Genomic DNA, 16,441 nt, shown 5'->3' with positions numbered 1-16,441 from the left:
TCAACATGGACAATAATCCCCACAAGGGACACTATTTACCGTGCACCCACAATGTACCAAGTTTTGCATTTTGCGTTATTTATTTTTTTGAGACAGGTTCTCATGTGGCCCAGGCTAGCCTTGAGCTCACTATGTAGCTGAGGATGACCTTGAATTTCTGATCATCTTGCCTCTACTTCTTGAGTTCTGGGGTTACAAGCGTGCACCACCATACCCAGTTTCTACAGTGCTGGCCATGGTACCTAGGGCTTCGTGCTTTGTAGACAAGCTCTCTTCCCACTGAGCCCTCAGCCCTGAGTCCTGTGGTTTAAACTTCACGTGACCAGCACAGTCAGTGCTCCTCCTTACCATGTGGAGTGGGTACTATAGCAGTTTTACTGTACAGATGGGGAAACTGAGGCTGGGAGAGAAAAGATCATAGACAAGCTAGGTTTGATCCCTTTTGGTTGGCCCCAGAATGATGTCCTTAACTCTATATGTTTTCTTCCCCGGATCTGTCTCCAGACTCCCACTCTGTCTGTGGACCTAAACTTCTAAACATATATGTTCCATCTGATTGCTTTTCATGCACATGGCATATGCATGGAGGTCAGGAGTAATTCTTGGGGGTCATCAGGTCATCAGTCTTGGTGGCAAGCCCCTTTCCCTGCAGGGCCACCTTGCCAGCCTAGACTTCTACTGAAGAGTTCAAGCTTAGCTGGTGGCCTCTATGGAAGATTCCTTCCTGCCTTGCTAATCTGCTTCCTCTGCTGGCAGTGTTGGTAGTGTCGGGCTCTGATTTCCGGTGGGAAAGGTATCAGGCCTCCCAGGAGGCTTTGATTCTTCCGTGGGACAATTTTGCTGGAAGTAAGAACCCAAGAGAGCCCCAGGCTGTGCAGAGTCCCAAGCTGCCTTCCTGCAGCTCCATCCCAGAGTCTCAGTGCTCACGTGCCCTCCACCCTCTCCCGAGCTCAGCCCTGTTCAGGATATGAGGAGAGAGAGATGATGAGCAGGAGAAAATCCCATCCAACTGCCTCCTTTCCATACATTCCCTTTCTGGGCACAAGGTGATTTGTTCTCCATAGTTAGCTGGCACAGACTTGAAGGGGTTAAGAATTCAGGCATGGCTCTGCTGGATGGATTCTGTCCTGTGGGGGCATCTGGGTCACTCACTGTGTTCAGCTGGCAGTGGGATTACACTACACTGGAGGGTCCTGTGTCTTATTGCTCCCCTCCCCTCTCACATCCTTCCTCGTTCAGTAGCCCACCCCTACCCTGCCCCTTCACAGTGAGGTCTCAGGAGTGCAAAGGTGGAAGTCACCAAATGTCCTTATAGCCAGGCCTGGGACTGAGGCCATGGTCGAAGGTTCCATCTCCTTAAGAGAAGAATAGCGGGTGTGTGCAGGGGAAGATGGAACTGTCATCTTTCCCTCTGAGCTGTGCACATAGGGGAACCTAACAGGAGGCTCAGAGTTGTCCTACGGAATCTGTGATCAGGCATATAGCCTCAGAAAAAAAATTTCTCACCCCATGTGTTAGAACACAGCCATGCCACATCTCCATGGAAACAAGGCTTCTGAGGGGCTTCCTATGAGTGGGAAAGGGCTCCAACTGAGCTAGAAAGACACACTGATGGTCACTGGACCTTCAGAATGTGCTAAGTCGTTTGCCTAGAAAATTCGTTTGCACCCCCACTCCCTCTACATGACAGAGCCTCCGTCCATGAGGCTGTCCTTCTGTGTCCCCATTGCACTTCCTTCTGTCTGGATCTCCTCCAAGGCATTTGCACGTATCCTGCCTGCAAAGAGGCAGCAGCTGGGTGGCTCTGTTCGAGGTCAGCTTCCTGAAACAGACGGGCTCAAAAAAAGTAATTAGAGTTGTCATTAACCTTGGCATCCCAGCTCGATGATGGAGGAAGAAGTCAGAGAGATGAAGGAAGACCTGTCGTTGCAGAATCCGTTGTGTCCCTGCCACTTCCCTGTTGGGGTTCACATCCCCCATCCCAACTGTTTGACACAGAATTTTTCCACAGTGTTTGTCCTTAGGAGATGTCCTTCCTGTGGCTGGGCAAGGACACAGACAGCAAGGTCAGTCCTGCCCCGTCTACACCAGTCCTTTCTCCGGTAGTCTGGAGCCCAGGCCTTCCAGAGTGGAGTGTGAGTCAGGGTCCGGACATAGTTACACACATGTTCATCTTTTCACAAGAAGCAAGTCTCCATGGACCCCATCAGGTTTAATAAGTACTCTGTAACCTCCCAATGTTAAAAACTGCAAAGTAGCGCTTCAGTTTCCCCAGGTGTTAGATAAATGCTTTCTTTCAGTATCCACCCAGCCTTCGCCGTATTTAGTGTACATGCCTGTAATCCTAGCACTCAGGAGGCTGAGGCAGAATATCAAGTTCAAGGTCATTATGAGCAATAGTGAGATCTTGTCTCAAACAAAACAAAACAAAAAACCCGAAACAACAACAACAACAACAACAACAACAACACAAGCAAGTAAACAAACCTTGAAGCTGGAGGCTGGCTCAGTTAGTAAAATAGCTACCAAGAAAATGTGAGGACTTGAATTGGGATCTCAACCCTCATATAAAAGCCAGCAAGAGCTAGGGACAGTGGATGGATGTTAGGAGCTCATTGGCCGGTAGGCTAGCAGAATCAATGAGCAACAACCAGGGTCAATGAGAGACTTGCTCTCAAAAGGTAAGAAGGAGAGCCATAAGGACCTCTGATCTCCATACATGGCTGTATGCACGTGCACACACACTCAAACACACATATGCACGCACACATACTCCATCTTTGAAGCTTCGTGGAATCTGTTGGCACCAAACCAAATGGCAGTTTTAAAATTTCCCCAATTGCCCCAGTGTCTGCCATCAAAGGACTGTAAATGGTCATGTTGTGTGAATAGCATGAGTGGTGGGCTGTCACTGAGGCTGTTTAACCTTGAGACATCCCATAACCCATCTGCAAAGCCAGAAGTCCAGTTGGGTGGCTCCCAAGTCCCGTCACGCCCTGCTTTTCAGCCTCAATACCTACCTGCATGTGGGCCTGGGAGATTCTTCATATTGAGGCTTGTGCTGTGCATCGTATGATGTTTCAGCAGCGTCTCTGGGTTCCACCTCCCAGCTGCCTGTAGACAACACCACCAGCTCTGAAAACCAAAAATGTCTCCAGACGTTAAGCAGTGTCCCCTGGGGGACAAAGTCATCCCTGGCTGAAAACCATTCCCTGTGGTTCATGGACAGAAGAAATGGGCTGAGGATTTGGATGTAATTACAGTCAACCTTTAGGGGGGATGATCGAAGAGAACACTGGACTAAATCATCAATGGCTGCCCCTCTTCTTAGAGCGCCAAGCCCAGTGCAGTAGAACACCACAATTTTATGGATGAGAGCACTGAAGCACAGAGAGGTTAAACAACCTTCCCAGAGCCACACAGGCAATGGAACGAGGAGCAGGAGCCCAGGCTAGCCCACAGCTGTAGTCCTATTTTGCTGTTCCACAGAGAAATATCTCTTGCACCCCGTGCCAGGAACTCTCAAATTCTGATCACTTCCTCTCCCCCGTGTAATGTCCTTGGGGAGAGAAAGGCTCATTGCTTCCTAGCATCTGAGGAATCTGAAGCCATTTGCCCGGGCACACATAGCCTTCCTGTGGCCCCGGGAGACTTTGAACTTGAGCATCTTTCATGTGTGCTGCCTCTGGGGAGTGTGAGAGGCGGGGGCAGTTGCCAGATGGTGGAGGGACGCAGGGTGACAGGCATTCACAGGTGTCTTGGATATCCGTCAGATTGATGAGGGTTCTGTCTTACTCGCAGGACTTCGCCGCTTCCCCTCAGATCCATTTATCATGATGGGAAATGGTGGAGAAGCAAAACCTAAGTCACAATGACACAAAACTTCCCTTGTCCAAAGTCCAGGAAACTAGCGCAGTCGTCAGGGCCACTTGGCTAGTAATTGCCCTCTGTGTGCCTTCGTGTCCCCATCTGTAAGTGGGGGTGAATAATAGAATTGATCTCACAGGTGCTCATTGATCAAGGAAAACATGGTGGGGAGTACTTAGCACAGCACCTGGCACCTGGCACCTAAATGCCCCAAGGTGAGATGGGAACTGTGGTTGCTTGGTGGTCAAATTGACGGGCCTGCCAGGCACAGGCCCTGAGTGCCAGCTGTACATGGGGGCAGCTTGGCCATTAAGGACAGGTTCTGAGAGCCCTGCTTGGGAGCCTGGGGCTGGCTTCTACCAGGGTAGCCAACTCCTGATCATGGCAGATGGACCATGTCTGCTTCTAACAATACTATAGCCTGGAAGCTCAATAAGGGCCATGTTAATACCGCCCTGCTTGGCAACTAGGGGAGGTGATGAGTGAGCGAAGGGATTCAGGACTGGATGGGACAGGGAGAGAGGAGGTGGGAAACAGGGACAGACGACAGGCAACATGCCACCTACTTACCGTCCATACTGAGAAACATTGTGAGGTAGTGCAGCAGCTGCTCTGGACTGCCTGCTCATGGTGGGACCACGTGGTTCAGCCATTTTCCATGCTGGTTCCAGGACCAGAGTAAAAGCCACCACACCTAGGCCAGCAGGGAGGATTTGGTCATGCTGGTTCCCCCTGCAGCAGAAAGCCATTTGTCTCCTCTGCATCCCAGGATCCACAACCATGCTAACTGGCAGCCTGGATAGTGGTGGGAGTGGCGGAGGCCAGGTTGGACTTTGACGGGAGCCTGAGATTCACAAAAACAATTACTGGTCTCTGCAGAACAGGCTAGGGATGGGTTCTGCCAGGAGCCAGGAGGCATGGTTGTGTGTAAAGGTGTGTTCTTGGACACAAATGCTGATGCATGTGCCAAGGTGCAGGTATTCTCCTGCCAGTGGTTCTCAGCCTGTGGGTCACGACCCTTTGCGGATTGACTGACTCTTTTACAAGCATTTTAGATCAGATATCCTGTATATCACATATTTGCATGATGATTCATAACAGTAGCAAAATTATATTTATGAAGTATCTGCAAAGTAATTTTATGGTTGGTGGTTACCAACCAAAGGAACTGTATTAAAGGGTCACAGCATTGGGAAGATTGAGAAGCACTGTCCTATGTGATGTGGGCCTAGAACAGGCCTTGAGCCCTATGATTATCACAGCCTCTTCAAAAACAGGGGAACAGGTTCTCAAGCACCGTGTGTCTCTATGACACCCTGGTCATGGAACAATCACACAGTACAGAAAGTATAAAAGCCAGCAGCCATCAGTGAATGTTACCGTGACCCAGACATGCTACATATGATTTCACCTCTATAACATTCCCATAGTGAAGGGCTTGGTTCTCGCTAGGTTACAGGGCAAGGAGCTAAGGCTCAGAATGGCTAGATTACTCACCTGGCATCACTGAGCTGGGAAGTGGCAGATACAGAGCCAAAACTGGTACCCATGCTTGCATCCTAACTACCCCTTTCCTCATAGTATGGGGTACCGAGCAGGTTACAGTGTTGCCACCATGTTCATCTTCCTGAACCGGAGTAGCAACATCTGGCCAGTGATAACCCACTTCACACCATCTTGAGAGGTCATATGTTGGCTATCTAGAAAGGAGGGTGCAGGGACACGGCCCTTCCAGTGCTCCCAAGTACATCCTGGGGCATGGGGGAGGTTCCCACCCAAGTCCTCCAAGTGATGGATGTGTCTTGGATGACACCATGCATCATAAAGTTAATTAGGCATATAAAGACCTAACTAGAGAATGACAGCTACTTACAGTGGCCAGCTAATTGCTTGAGCATAGAATGAGTGGAAAAGAGACAGCCATCAAATCAGGCTCCCTCAAGGACCATCTCAGCACCAAGGACCAGAAGGGACATCTGGTGTTTGGACTCTTCAGGTCTTTGAGCACTGCTCACATTAGGAGGTTTAAGGGGTAGCTTACACAATCCCCTTAGAGCAGAAGCTAGGCAGATGGTACTAGGAGAGCCAAGGTCACTGTGCTGGTTAGTTTTTTGTCAACTTTATGCAAGCTAGAGTCACCTGGGAAGTGGAATCTCAGTTGAGAAAATGCCTCATCAAACTGACTTGTAGTGAGTCTATGGGGCATTTTCTTGATTGATGATTGATGGGGAGGGTCCAGCCCGTGGTGCCATCCCCTGGGTTGGTGATCCTGGGAAGCATGAGAAAGGTTGTTGAATATGAGCCCAAAGGGCAAGTCAGTAAGCTGTGTTCCTCCATGGTCTCTGCTTCAGTTCCCACCTCCAGGTTCCTGCCCTGATGTCCCTCAGTGACAGACTATAAGTTATAAGCCAAATAAGTCCTTTCCTACCCCAAGCTGCTTTTGGTCATGGTCCTTATCAGAGCAGCCAAAAATTAGCTCAGACAGAAATTGGTACCAGAGAATGGGCTACTACTGTGACAAACCCGACCCTGTGGTCTTGGGGGTAGGGATCACGGATGATTTTAGAGCTCAGGGCTTGCAAAACTACAGAGTGCTCAGAGCTTAATGAGCCATTGCAGGAGCTTGGCTATAAGAATCACTGAAAGAGAAGCAGACAGTGGCGGGCAGCCTGGCTTGGGAGATTTCACAGGGATGTCTGCAAGTCCCTTCCAGACTCTATGGGGCTGTTTGTGTGGCATTTTTTGAATAAAGGATCTGCAATTTTTGCTCAGCTGAATAATTAGCTGTAATTAAGAAAACACCAACCCAAACAGTAACTGGCTAAGAGGAAGGATCCCCAGTCACGCCCTTCAGCATCTCGCCTGCACACCTCGGGCTCTGGAATGTCTCTTTCTGTCTAATGAAAGGTGACATGTGCTCCCCGTGAGGAGTTAAAAGTGCAGAGGAGAAGCCACTAGGGATGCTTCCTGTAGGGAACAGGGACAATGGTCGCTGCCCGTGTTCTGATTTTTCTTTTGTTTTCTCTTTGATGCGCACAACAAAGGTATTCATAACACTTCCAACCTCATTTTCACGGCCTGATGAATTCTGCACTCTGGTTTGGGGACTCTTTTCCCATTTAGCAGATTGAGGCGAGGGTTCATATGAGGTTCCCCCTACCTCTTCTGAGGCAGCATTTGGCAGGGGGTGGGGGTTGGAGCTGGAGCTGGTCTGCCCAAGGCTTGGGAGTGGAGCATCAGCCTTGCCTGCATGAGGCCCTAGGTTTCATTCCCAGAACCAGAAAAAAAACAAAAACAAACAAAACCCCAAAGAGTTCAGACATAGCCAAACTTTCAAACAGTACAGAGCACATAGGGAGCCCTTTAAAACTGTAGGCTCCTGAATCTTGTTCTGAGCCCATAGAACCATCTTCTAAGCATTAAATGTGCTCCCCAAAGGATCTAGATGGGCCATGGGTTTGGGGGACATTTGCTCAAGGCTGCATGATTGAACATGGATATCCAGTCTTAGTTGGACTGGTCACCAACATGGAACCAAAACCTGATCATGAGAGCTTCGTCACAGAGCTGGGTGGTTGACAGGCAGTGAGGGTTGCAGTGTGCCCCCAACTCTCCCCCTGAGATTGTAGGAACAAAAGTCCTGGTGTGGAAGAGGAGATGCTTTGTCAGCAGGCTATGAACCTGCTGGGCACACATGGAAAATTTTATCTCTAGATTTGAAATCTCTGGCCCTAGGGGCCTTCTAAGTAGGCCACATTTGGGGCCGAGTGGAGAGTGTCCATGCACATGGATATGAGATGCCTTGCTCATTCCTGAGACCTGGGAGAAGAAAGGTCCACTTGCTACCTCATATCCTCCTCCTAAATGCTGTGACAAGGGCTGGGAGCATCAGGACATAACCTTCATTCAGTCTGTAAGACCTGGGCAACTCTAATACCTGCTCAGGAGACCTGCCTTAGACATATGGGCTAGCAGGCCTTCAAGCATGATGGAAGAATCAGGCATTCTGGCAGGGCAGTTACAATGCAGCCTTGCAAGTGGGGACAATCTATGTTCTTATTGTCCAAGAAAAGCAGAAAACCCCTTTAAAATGCTCCCCAGTGAAGCACGTTGCAGATTAGATTGGCCGTAGCTATGTGACCTTTGTAACTTCTTACCCTCTCTGTGCCATGGGCCCCCATGGTAGATATAGTCTATCACTTAAATCTGAACCACTCCCTTGGCCAGGCTCCTGTGTTGAATATTTGCCCCCCAGATAGGGGAGCTCTTTGGGGGTGGCAGTGGAACTTCCCTAGATAGGGCTTTGCTGGAGGAAGGAGGTCACTAGGGACCAACCTTTGGAGATTATCCCACCCCTGGTCCCAGGTGTACTCTGCTTCTTCCACATGCTCCCTCTGTGTGGATTAAATAACTCTCCCTTCTTTCCACCATGATGGACAGAGACCCTCTGAAACTGTGAGCCAGGTAAAGGCCCCTCCCGCTAAATTGCTTCTGTAAGCTGTCTGTCACAGACAGTGATCAGGGACTGAGGCGCAGGGGTAGAATTTTCTGGCCAGAGCAGTGGAAGAGGAAATCACAAGAAGAATGTCACCCTGCATCCTGTCCCTTCGCTCACCCGCGTCTGTCCTCAAGCTCTCATGCTGTACAGTTCGGTGGCGCGGAGACCCTTGCTGGTTCACATGCTCCAGACTCCTTCAAATTAGCAAATGTGACCTCATCCAGCAGCCCCAACTAACAGAGATGAATTCGGGCTGGCTCAGAGGAGATGGGGTGTGGGGCTCTCTGAATCTCCTGCCCACCCCTGACACACACAGCTGGCCCTGCAGAACCCTCAGGGCACCAGAAAGCAGAGTTTGGCAAACACTGGTGTGAAACTGGACTGTAGAGAGCAGAGGGCTGACATCCTAACATCAGGATCCTACACTAAGGGGCTTTGTTTTTGGGTGGTTGGTCTCTCTCTCCCTCTTCCACCCCTCCCTCTTCTCTTCTGTTTCCCTGTCTCTCTGCCTCTCTTTTCATGTATGCGCAGGTGCGCATGAACATGTGTGTAGAGGCCTGAGGACAATTGGCTATGATTCCCCAGGAGATAATCCATTTTGTTATCCAGACAGTAGACTGGGCTGGCTGGCCAGTGAGCCCCAGGGGGCTCCCATGTCACTGCTGTGGTTACCAGTGAGCACCCCACACCCAGCATTTTTTTTAAACTTGGATTTTGAAATTAAATTCAGGTTCTCATACTTGCAAGGCAAGCTCTATGTATCCAGGCTGACCTTGAACTCACTGAGTAGCCCAGGCTGTCCTCACACACATGATCCTCCTGCCTTGGCCTCCCAGATGCTTGACTTGCAGGTGTGACTACCCTGCCCTGTCACGGGGCACAGAAGCAGTTGAGGTCGTTAGTGCAGCTCAGGGTCTAGCAGTGACTGAGAGGCCATTGGTGTGGGAAAGGCTGTCAGGGTGAGGTTCCACTAGAGTCCAGCCCAGGACCGCTTGGCATGTTGTTCTGTGTGTGGCAGTAAGGGACAGGGCCTGGGACAGACTGCTTGAATCTTGCTCTCAGCCCTCACTGCCTTCTGGTTAAGTGGCTCCAGTAAGCAACAGCTTCAGTTTTCTGAATTGAATACATGGGCACTGGAGCACAGAGGATCGTTCTGGTGTCCCTGGGTGGTGGCAGGATAAACTCATTGTACATTGCAAACATCATAAGTAGGAAATGCATATGACTTTCCCATGTTAGTGATCCAGTGCACAGTCAAATGCAGTAGCTTTCCCTCATGATTGTGGGGCTTTCAGGAAGCCAGGCCCACTGCTTCTGCACACCGTCATGAAAGAGGACCACACCATGGAATTTTTATCTTCTAGCAGGAGATAAAAATTACGGGCAGTTTCTGTCTATTTATTTAATAGTTATTTTCTTTGAGACAGGGCCTCATGTAGCCCAAGCTGGCTTCAAACTCAGTATGTAGCCAAGAATGACCTTGAACTTCTGGTTGTCCTGCCTCTGCCTCCCAAGGGCTGAGATTATAGGCGTATGCCACCACTCCTGATTTATGCGAATGAGAATAGTACCCAGGGCTTGGTGAATGCTAGACAATGCTCTACCACCCGAGCCATGTCCCCACCCAGGATGGTTTTAAACTGAGTCTCTTTCACACCATGGCGAAGTAAAAATTTCTTAAGCCAGAGATAGCGGGAATCCTGAGTTCTGGAGTTTGGGAGATTTGCTCAGTTAACCCATATGAAGTGTTAACTTCGAGGGCCCACCACACAGCAAGTGCACCTCAGGGCAGCTGCCGCCACCTGGGGCATTCTGGGACCAGTTACTGCCTCTGTGGGTCCATAGGGATAGTTTATGGGGAGAGGTGACTGATGAACGTGCGGGGCCAGAGTGTGAGCCTGGGCTCTGTACTGCCGCTCTTTGATAGTGAGGTGTAGCCTAGGGCACAGTGGAGGCGCCAGGGCCTACAGGCTGCTCCTCACTCCCCCCCATGTGGGGACTCATGGGGAGAGCATCAGAAAATGATTTTCAGGAGCCAGAGGGCCCTCAGACAGAGTCCACGTTTGATGGCTGTGGGCAGGACTGCCAGGTCCTTCCAAGGGCTCTGTTGCCCTCGGTTTATTGTGGGCTTCACACCACAAAGATACGAGCAAACCCAGTTCCAGTGCCCTGCCCCTATGTCTAGAATATGACAACAAGCCTTTTGGTTTTGTTTGTTGACATTGCTTTCATTTTGTTTGAGAGAGACTCTTACTCCATAACCTTGGAACACAACCTGACCTGGGGCTCACAGCAACCTTCCTACCTCTACTCCTTGGGTGCTAGGGTTATAGATGTGAGCCATCTCACCCAGCTGAGGAACCTGGGCCAGCAGCACTAAGCAGCACTGATTCAGAGTTTTCTAGAAAGATCCACCTCAGACCCCTGTTTTAGAATCTGCATTTTGGCAGGTGCTTGCAGTGTGCTTAGTTTGAAAGCATTTGTTCCAGATGCCTGAGAGTCAACTCAGAACTCTGAAGGCTGATCCCTGGAGGAGGCTATGTGAGCTAAGAGAGGCCTGAACCTGGAGCCATCAGCACTGATGGCCGCTGAGGAGCCTGGGCTTGGAGTGGGCTCAGACATTCTGAAAGTACTGGCACTGGAAGACCTTTACAGGGAGGCTTCGCAGCCACTGTCAGATCCTCGAGAACGTAGAATCACAGATGGAGGGTCCTCCTCTGCTTGGGACACAAGGAGGGGCACCTGGCCCTGGGGGTCCTTACTGCCATGTCTCTGCTCCAGGCGCCTGGTGGACCGTCTGGAAAACATGAGGAAAAATGTGGCCGGGGATGGTGTGAACCGCTGCATTCTATGTGGAGAGCAGCTGGGCGTGCTGGGCTCTGCCTGTGTCGTGTGTGAAGACTGTAAGAAGGTACCAGTATCACGCTTCCTTTCTTCCTTTCCCGCTGGACACCTGCATGGGGAAGAGGGATCTGGACTGATTGGATGTGGATCTGGGGCCTGGGGTCTGAAGGATGGAGCTTGGCCTCTGAAGGACAGTTGTAGGGTGTGAATCCCTTGGGATTCTCAGTCTCCCAAGGTCGGCTTGGTTCTGGTTCCTTCCATGGAAGGTCTTTATGTCCTCTTAGAGCTGAGGTCTATGCAAGATGAACTCAGAAGTCTGGGGCATGAGGATCCTGACTATGGGTTAATTAGTAAGTTAGATGTGTGGTCTGAAGAGCATGCTCTGTGTGTGTGTGTGTGTGTGTGTGTGTATGTGTGTGTGCATGAACATACATGAACTCACACGTGCATGTTTGTTCCCTTAACATGCATCAAGCTACAGGAAACTTAGATAGGAAAGGCAGGCAAGATGGCTCAGCAGGTAAAGGCACCTGTCGTACAAGCCCGTGTTTAACCCTGGAGCCCTCGTGATGTAGAAGATGTGAACACCACAGAGTTCTCCTCTGGCCACACACACGCAAAAGTGCACACTAGTAAAAAAAATACAATTTATTTTTTTAAAAGAAAGACTTAGAAAACCTCTCTCCAGCCAACTTGGACTCTTTGGATTTTAAGAGCATTTGTCCAAGCAGAGAAGCCCCTCCCTGAGTTCTTGTCATGACCCCCTGAAATGGGTGTATCCAGCCTCTCCAGAACAGAGACATGACTGTCTTTGGTCCACCTTACTCCACTCAAGGAATTCGGTGATCCACCTACCTAGAGATACCCATCATGCCACTGGGCATCTCCCTCACTGTGATCCAAGCAGCTCATAGAGTACAGTATTGAGCTAGCTAGGTATCGTGGCTTAGGCCTTTAGTCCCAGCACTCAGGAGGCAGAGGCAGGTGGATCTCTGTGAGTTTAAGGCCAGCCTGCTCTACAGAGTGAGTTCCAGGACAGCCAGGGCAATACAGAAAAACCTGTCTAAAACAAAACAAAACACAGTATTGGGGAAAGTTTGTTGGAAAGGTAATTCATTATAGCAGTTACCCTGATAGGCAATTTTATGCACTTATGAGTTTTTTGTTTGTCCTCAGTCAATGGAAGCTCATCCCAGAGTCAGCATCCCTCTGTGTTGTCTGGTTGTTATTCAGACATTGCTTGTCTACTGGAGTGGGTGGATGTGTGGTCATGGCTAAAACTGTCTCAAGTCTTCTGTGAAAAGAAAGAAGCCAATAAACAGAAAGAATACACTGACTTTTCTTCAAAATCATGCCAGTGGCTTCCTCTATGTGGTGGGTGAGAACCCAGACCCCAAAGGATGGATTTTTTGAGAAACCTCCCCTTCAACATTTGGGGAAGAATCCAGCTCTTGCCATTGGCAGCAAGACCAAAAGTGAAACTATTCCAATTGGCCTTGTTCTTGGGAGAAAGTGAGGAAGGGTTCTAGTTTTTTCCATGCCCCAAGAGATTTTGAACTCCTTTGCTCCCCAACTTCCTCCTTGCCTGTCCCTAGTCTCCTACAGCCCAAAGCCTTCCTCACCTGCGTGTGCTCTGGCCTCACCTGCATGTGCTCTGGCCTCACCTGTGTGTGCTCTGGCCTCACTTCTGTGTGCTCTGGCCTCACTTCTGTGTGCTCTGGCCTTACCTGCATGTGCTCTGGCCTCACCTGTGTGTGCTCTGGCCTCACTTCTGTGTGCTCTGGCTTCACCTGCGTGTGCTCTGGCCTCACCTGTGTGTGCTGTGGCCTCACTTCTGTGTGTTCTGGCCTCACCTGCGTGTGCTCTGGCCTCACCTGCGTGTGCTCTGGCCTCACCTGCGTGTGCTCTGACCTCACTTGCTTGTGCTCTGGCCTCACCTGCGTGTGCTCTGGCCTCACCTGCATGTGCTCTAGTCTCACTTCTGTGTGCTCTCCCCTCACCTGTGTGTGCTCTGGCCTCACTTCTGTGTGCTCTGGCCTCACCTATGTGTGCTCTGGCCTCACCTGTGTGTGCTCTGCCTGTTTTGTCCACAGAATGTCTGCACCAAGTGTGGGGTGAAGACCTCCAACAACCGCCCACATCCGGTATGGCTGTGTAAGATCTGCCTTGAGCAGCGGGAGGTGAGTGGCCAGGCTTGTGCCTGGAGGTGAGGATGGGGGTAGCATGGGTAAGATGGGGGTGGGAGAGGGTGCCATGGCATTTGGAAGCTTGGGGCTTGGCCTGGTTCTTGTGTCTTAAAGGTTTGGTAGGAAAGAAACCAGCCTAAAGCTGGGGGTTTGGTTCAGTAGATAGTGTTTGCCTAACACACAAGACCCAGATTAAAGCTCTAACATGGCTTGAATTGGGCATGGTGGTGCACACCTGCAATCTTAGAACTGGAGAGTTGGGGGCAGGAGGATCAGGAGTTCAAGGTCATCCTCAAGTGCATAGTGGATCTGAGGCTAGCCTGAACCCCTAAGACTGTCTAAAAAGAAAAGGAATGAGTAGCTGGTGAAATGGCAAGGCCTCTTCCTGTGCCAGAGTGGCCTTTCCCCTCCTCTCTTTCCTTTGCCTCTTTATCACTGCCCTCCAGTTTTCCCCTCCCCATCCCAGTCCCTCACTTTCTGAGTCTCCCTTCCCCAAAATCTCTCTCTTTCTCTCTGTGTGACATAAGTGTATACACACGTGTGTGATGGTGTGCTTGCCCAGGTGTGAACTTGTGGAATCCGAGGTCAACATCAAGTGTCTGTCACTATTGCCTCTGCCCTGCTTTTTGAGACAAGGTCTCTTACTGAGCCTGGAGCTCTTGGATCCAGCTAGACTGGCTGACGCATAGGCTTCTGGGATCCCTTAGCACTGAAGTGACAGGTGCACACTGCCCAGATTTTATGTGGGTGCTAGAGATCTGAGGTCAGGTCCTCATGTGTGTACTCCACCCACTGAGTCATCTCTACAGAACTCCCCTCATCTTTTCTCCCTCTTTGCCTGTTGTCTTTCTCATCTCCCTGCTTTCTGCTCCTCACCCTCTCCCTTCCTCCATGATATTTTATCTCTTCACTCTTGATTCCTTCTCTTACTCCTACCTCTGCCTCCCCATCCTTCTTCCCTTTTCTCTGTCCACTTTCTTCTAGAATCCTTCTCTTGCCCACACCTGCTTTGTGTTATTGACTTTAGCCCCAGTCATCCCAGTTTCTTTACCAACCATCCCCTGCTGCAGATTTTTGCCTTGGAGAGATTGTTTTAATGGCCACATGTTCTCCCTTCAGCTTCAGGACAGCAGAACACACAGGGAAGGTTTGATGAAGGTACTATTCATGGCAGAGTGGGAGACACCAAAAGTGGAGGGGACCCTCCAATATGAGTGATTGCAGAGCTCTGAATTCACTTCCTGGTCTGAATAGAAAGAGGAAGGAGGGCACAGTAACCAGGAAGAAAGGTGAAGGGAATAGGAGGTTATCACCAGGTATATCCCCAGGGAGAGAGCCAAGGGGATATATACCATGACTCCCCTTTCCACATCTGCACACTCCTCTGGTATTCTCTTGGACCACACAAGCCAGAGAACCAAAGTTGTGGAAGCCCCGTTATAATGTGCCACTCTGGGTAACCCTATAGGGCATATAGCAACATGGGAATTGGGGATCTTCCAGATGTCACTATATCATCTTGTTTAACCTGGAGTCAGGATAAAAGCTTGGGGTCTTGAAGTTGTCAGGGATTAGATCATCTGTTTAATTTTGTCATTTTGAGGCAAGGTCTCATGTAGCCCAGGCTGACCTCAAACCTGAATTCCTGATTATCCTGCCCCCAAGTATTGGGGCTTATAGGTACATCCCACCTTATACATCAAGTACAAGGCCTTAGTTACAAGATGAGAGAATTGGCATTTAGCCCACACTCTTTCCCTTTCTGACACTGAGCTATTGGATTGATCCTTGACATGGCAAACATTAAACTTTCTCTATCAATAAAATGGTCATCAGGTCATGGAACAAATGCATGTGGCCACTGTTATGGCCAAGAGCTATGGGAACAAAGATAAAAACTGGCCGTTGGCTGCCATGTCTCCCACACCTGCCTTCTTTCCCTTTCAGGTCTGGAAGCGCTCAGGAGCATGGTTCTTCAAGGGTTTTCCCAAACAGGTTCTTCCACAGCCCATGCCTATAAAGAAGACCAAGCCCCAGCAGGCTACTGGTGAGCCTGCTGCCCTGGAACAGCCTACACTTGAATCCAGGCACATAGCCCGAACTCCAGCTCAAGGTAGGACAAAACCCTTCCAGAACCTTAGACAGGTCCTGGCTTACTGGACTACCTGGAGGTGTTCTAGAAAAGTTCTTGTTGCCAATCAACTTCTGGTCTCTAGTCTAGCACTTCTTAGCCCCTTCGTTGTTTCCCATGAACCTGTTTTTGGGAGGGTAACACAGGGAACTTTCTAGAAAAGCCAGCTTGCCAAGTACTTTGCTGTCTTCCTTTATGGGAAATTGGAAAGCACAAAATAAGAAATTAAAATTAGTAATTGGGAGAGTATCCCGCTCACCTGAATATACCATGGAACCTGTGGAACCTGGACCTGCTAAAAAGGCTTTCCTGGTTTCCTTGTGTTCCTTCCTCCTCTTCCATCTCCGTTTTTTCTTCTTTCTTCATCTCCCTCCGAATTTTTCTTCTCCCTCTCCTTCTCTCTGTTCCCTCCTCCCTCTCCTCTCTCTTTTTATTCTTCTTGGGCAGAATCTTATGTAGCCTAAGATACTCTGGAACTCCCTTTTTATCTGAGGATTTGGTGACCTTGAACCTTAACCTCCTGCCTCTACCTCTCAAGTGCTGGCGTTATAGGTGTGCTATACCATGCCTGATTTTCACTTTTGTTTCTTCTATTGACTGTAAACAATTCTGCAACTGGACTAATTAAAAGTGAAATGAATAGAAATGAAATTAGCAAAAGGAAATTACCAGCACTATTAATATCATGGCTGTTATCTGAGTATAGTTATTAATAATTAAAGTGTTCATTAAAAGAGAGAGAGAGGCAAACAGGAAGAAAAATGACTCCATAAAATTGCATTTTCATTGGACAGTACCACTTAGACTGGACAGACAAAGCCCTTATAATAATCTCAATTAACACTGGATGGTAAGATCAACTGGAGCAGCAATGCTGGGGCATCATTTCTCAAAGAGAGCTAGAGATGCAGGGCT

The 16,441-nt window shown here is 49.5% G+C and overlaps 1 protein-coding gene across 1 annotated transcript in view; it reads left to right on the top strand.

Annotated features, from left to right (window-relative positions):
• Positions 1 to 16,441, top strand: part of Rph3a (rabphilin 3A) — a 46,271-nt gene that overhangs the window by 11,138 nt on the left and 18,692 nt on the right. Inside the window, exons 4-6 of the mRNA XM_042055834.1 lie at positions 11,147 to 11,276; positions 13,303 to 13,389; positions 15,343 to 15,508. Coding sequence (XP_041911768.1) covers positions 11,147 to 11,276; positions 13,303 to 13,389; positions 15,343 to 15,508 — 383 coding nt within the window. The remainder of the gene's footprint in view (positions 1 to 11,146; positions 11,277 to 13,302; positions 13,390 to 15,342; positions 15,509 to 16,441) is intronic.

Source organism: Arvicola amphibius, chromosome 10 (assembly GCF_903992535.2).
Source record: "Arvicola amphibius chromosome 10, mArvAmp1.2, whole genome shotgun sequence".
In the NCBI taxonomy this organism is placed as follows: Eukaryota; Metazoa; Chordata; class Mammalia; order Rodentia; family Cricetidae; genus Arvicola; species Arvicola amphibius.
This window is presented reverse-complemented; position numbering and strand designations above follow the sequence as displayed.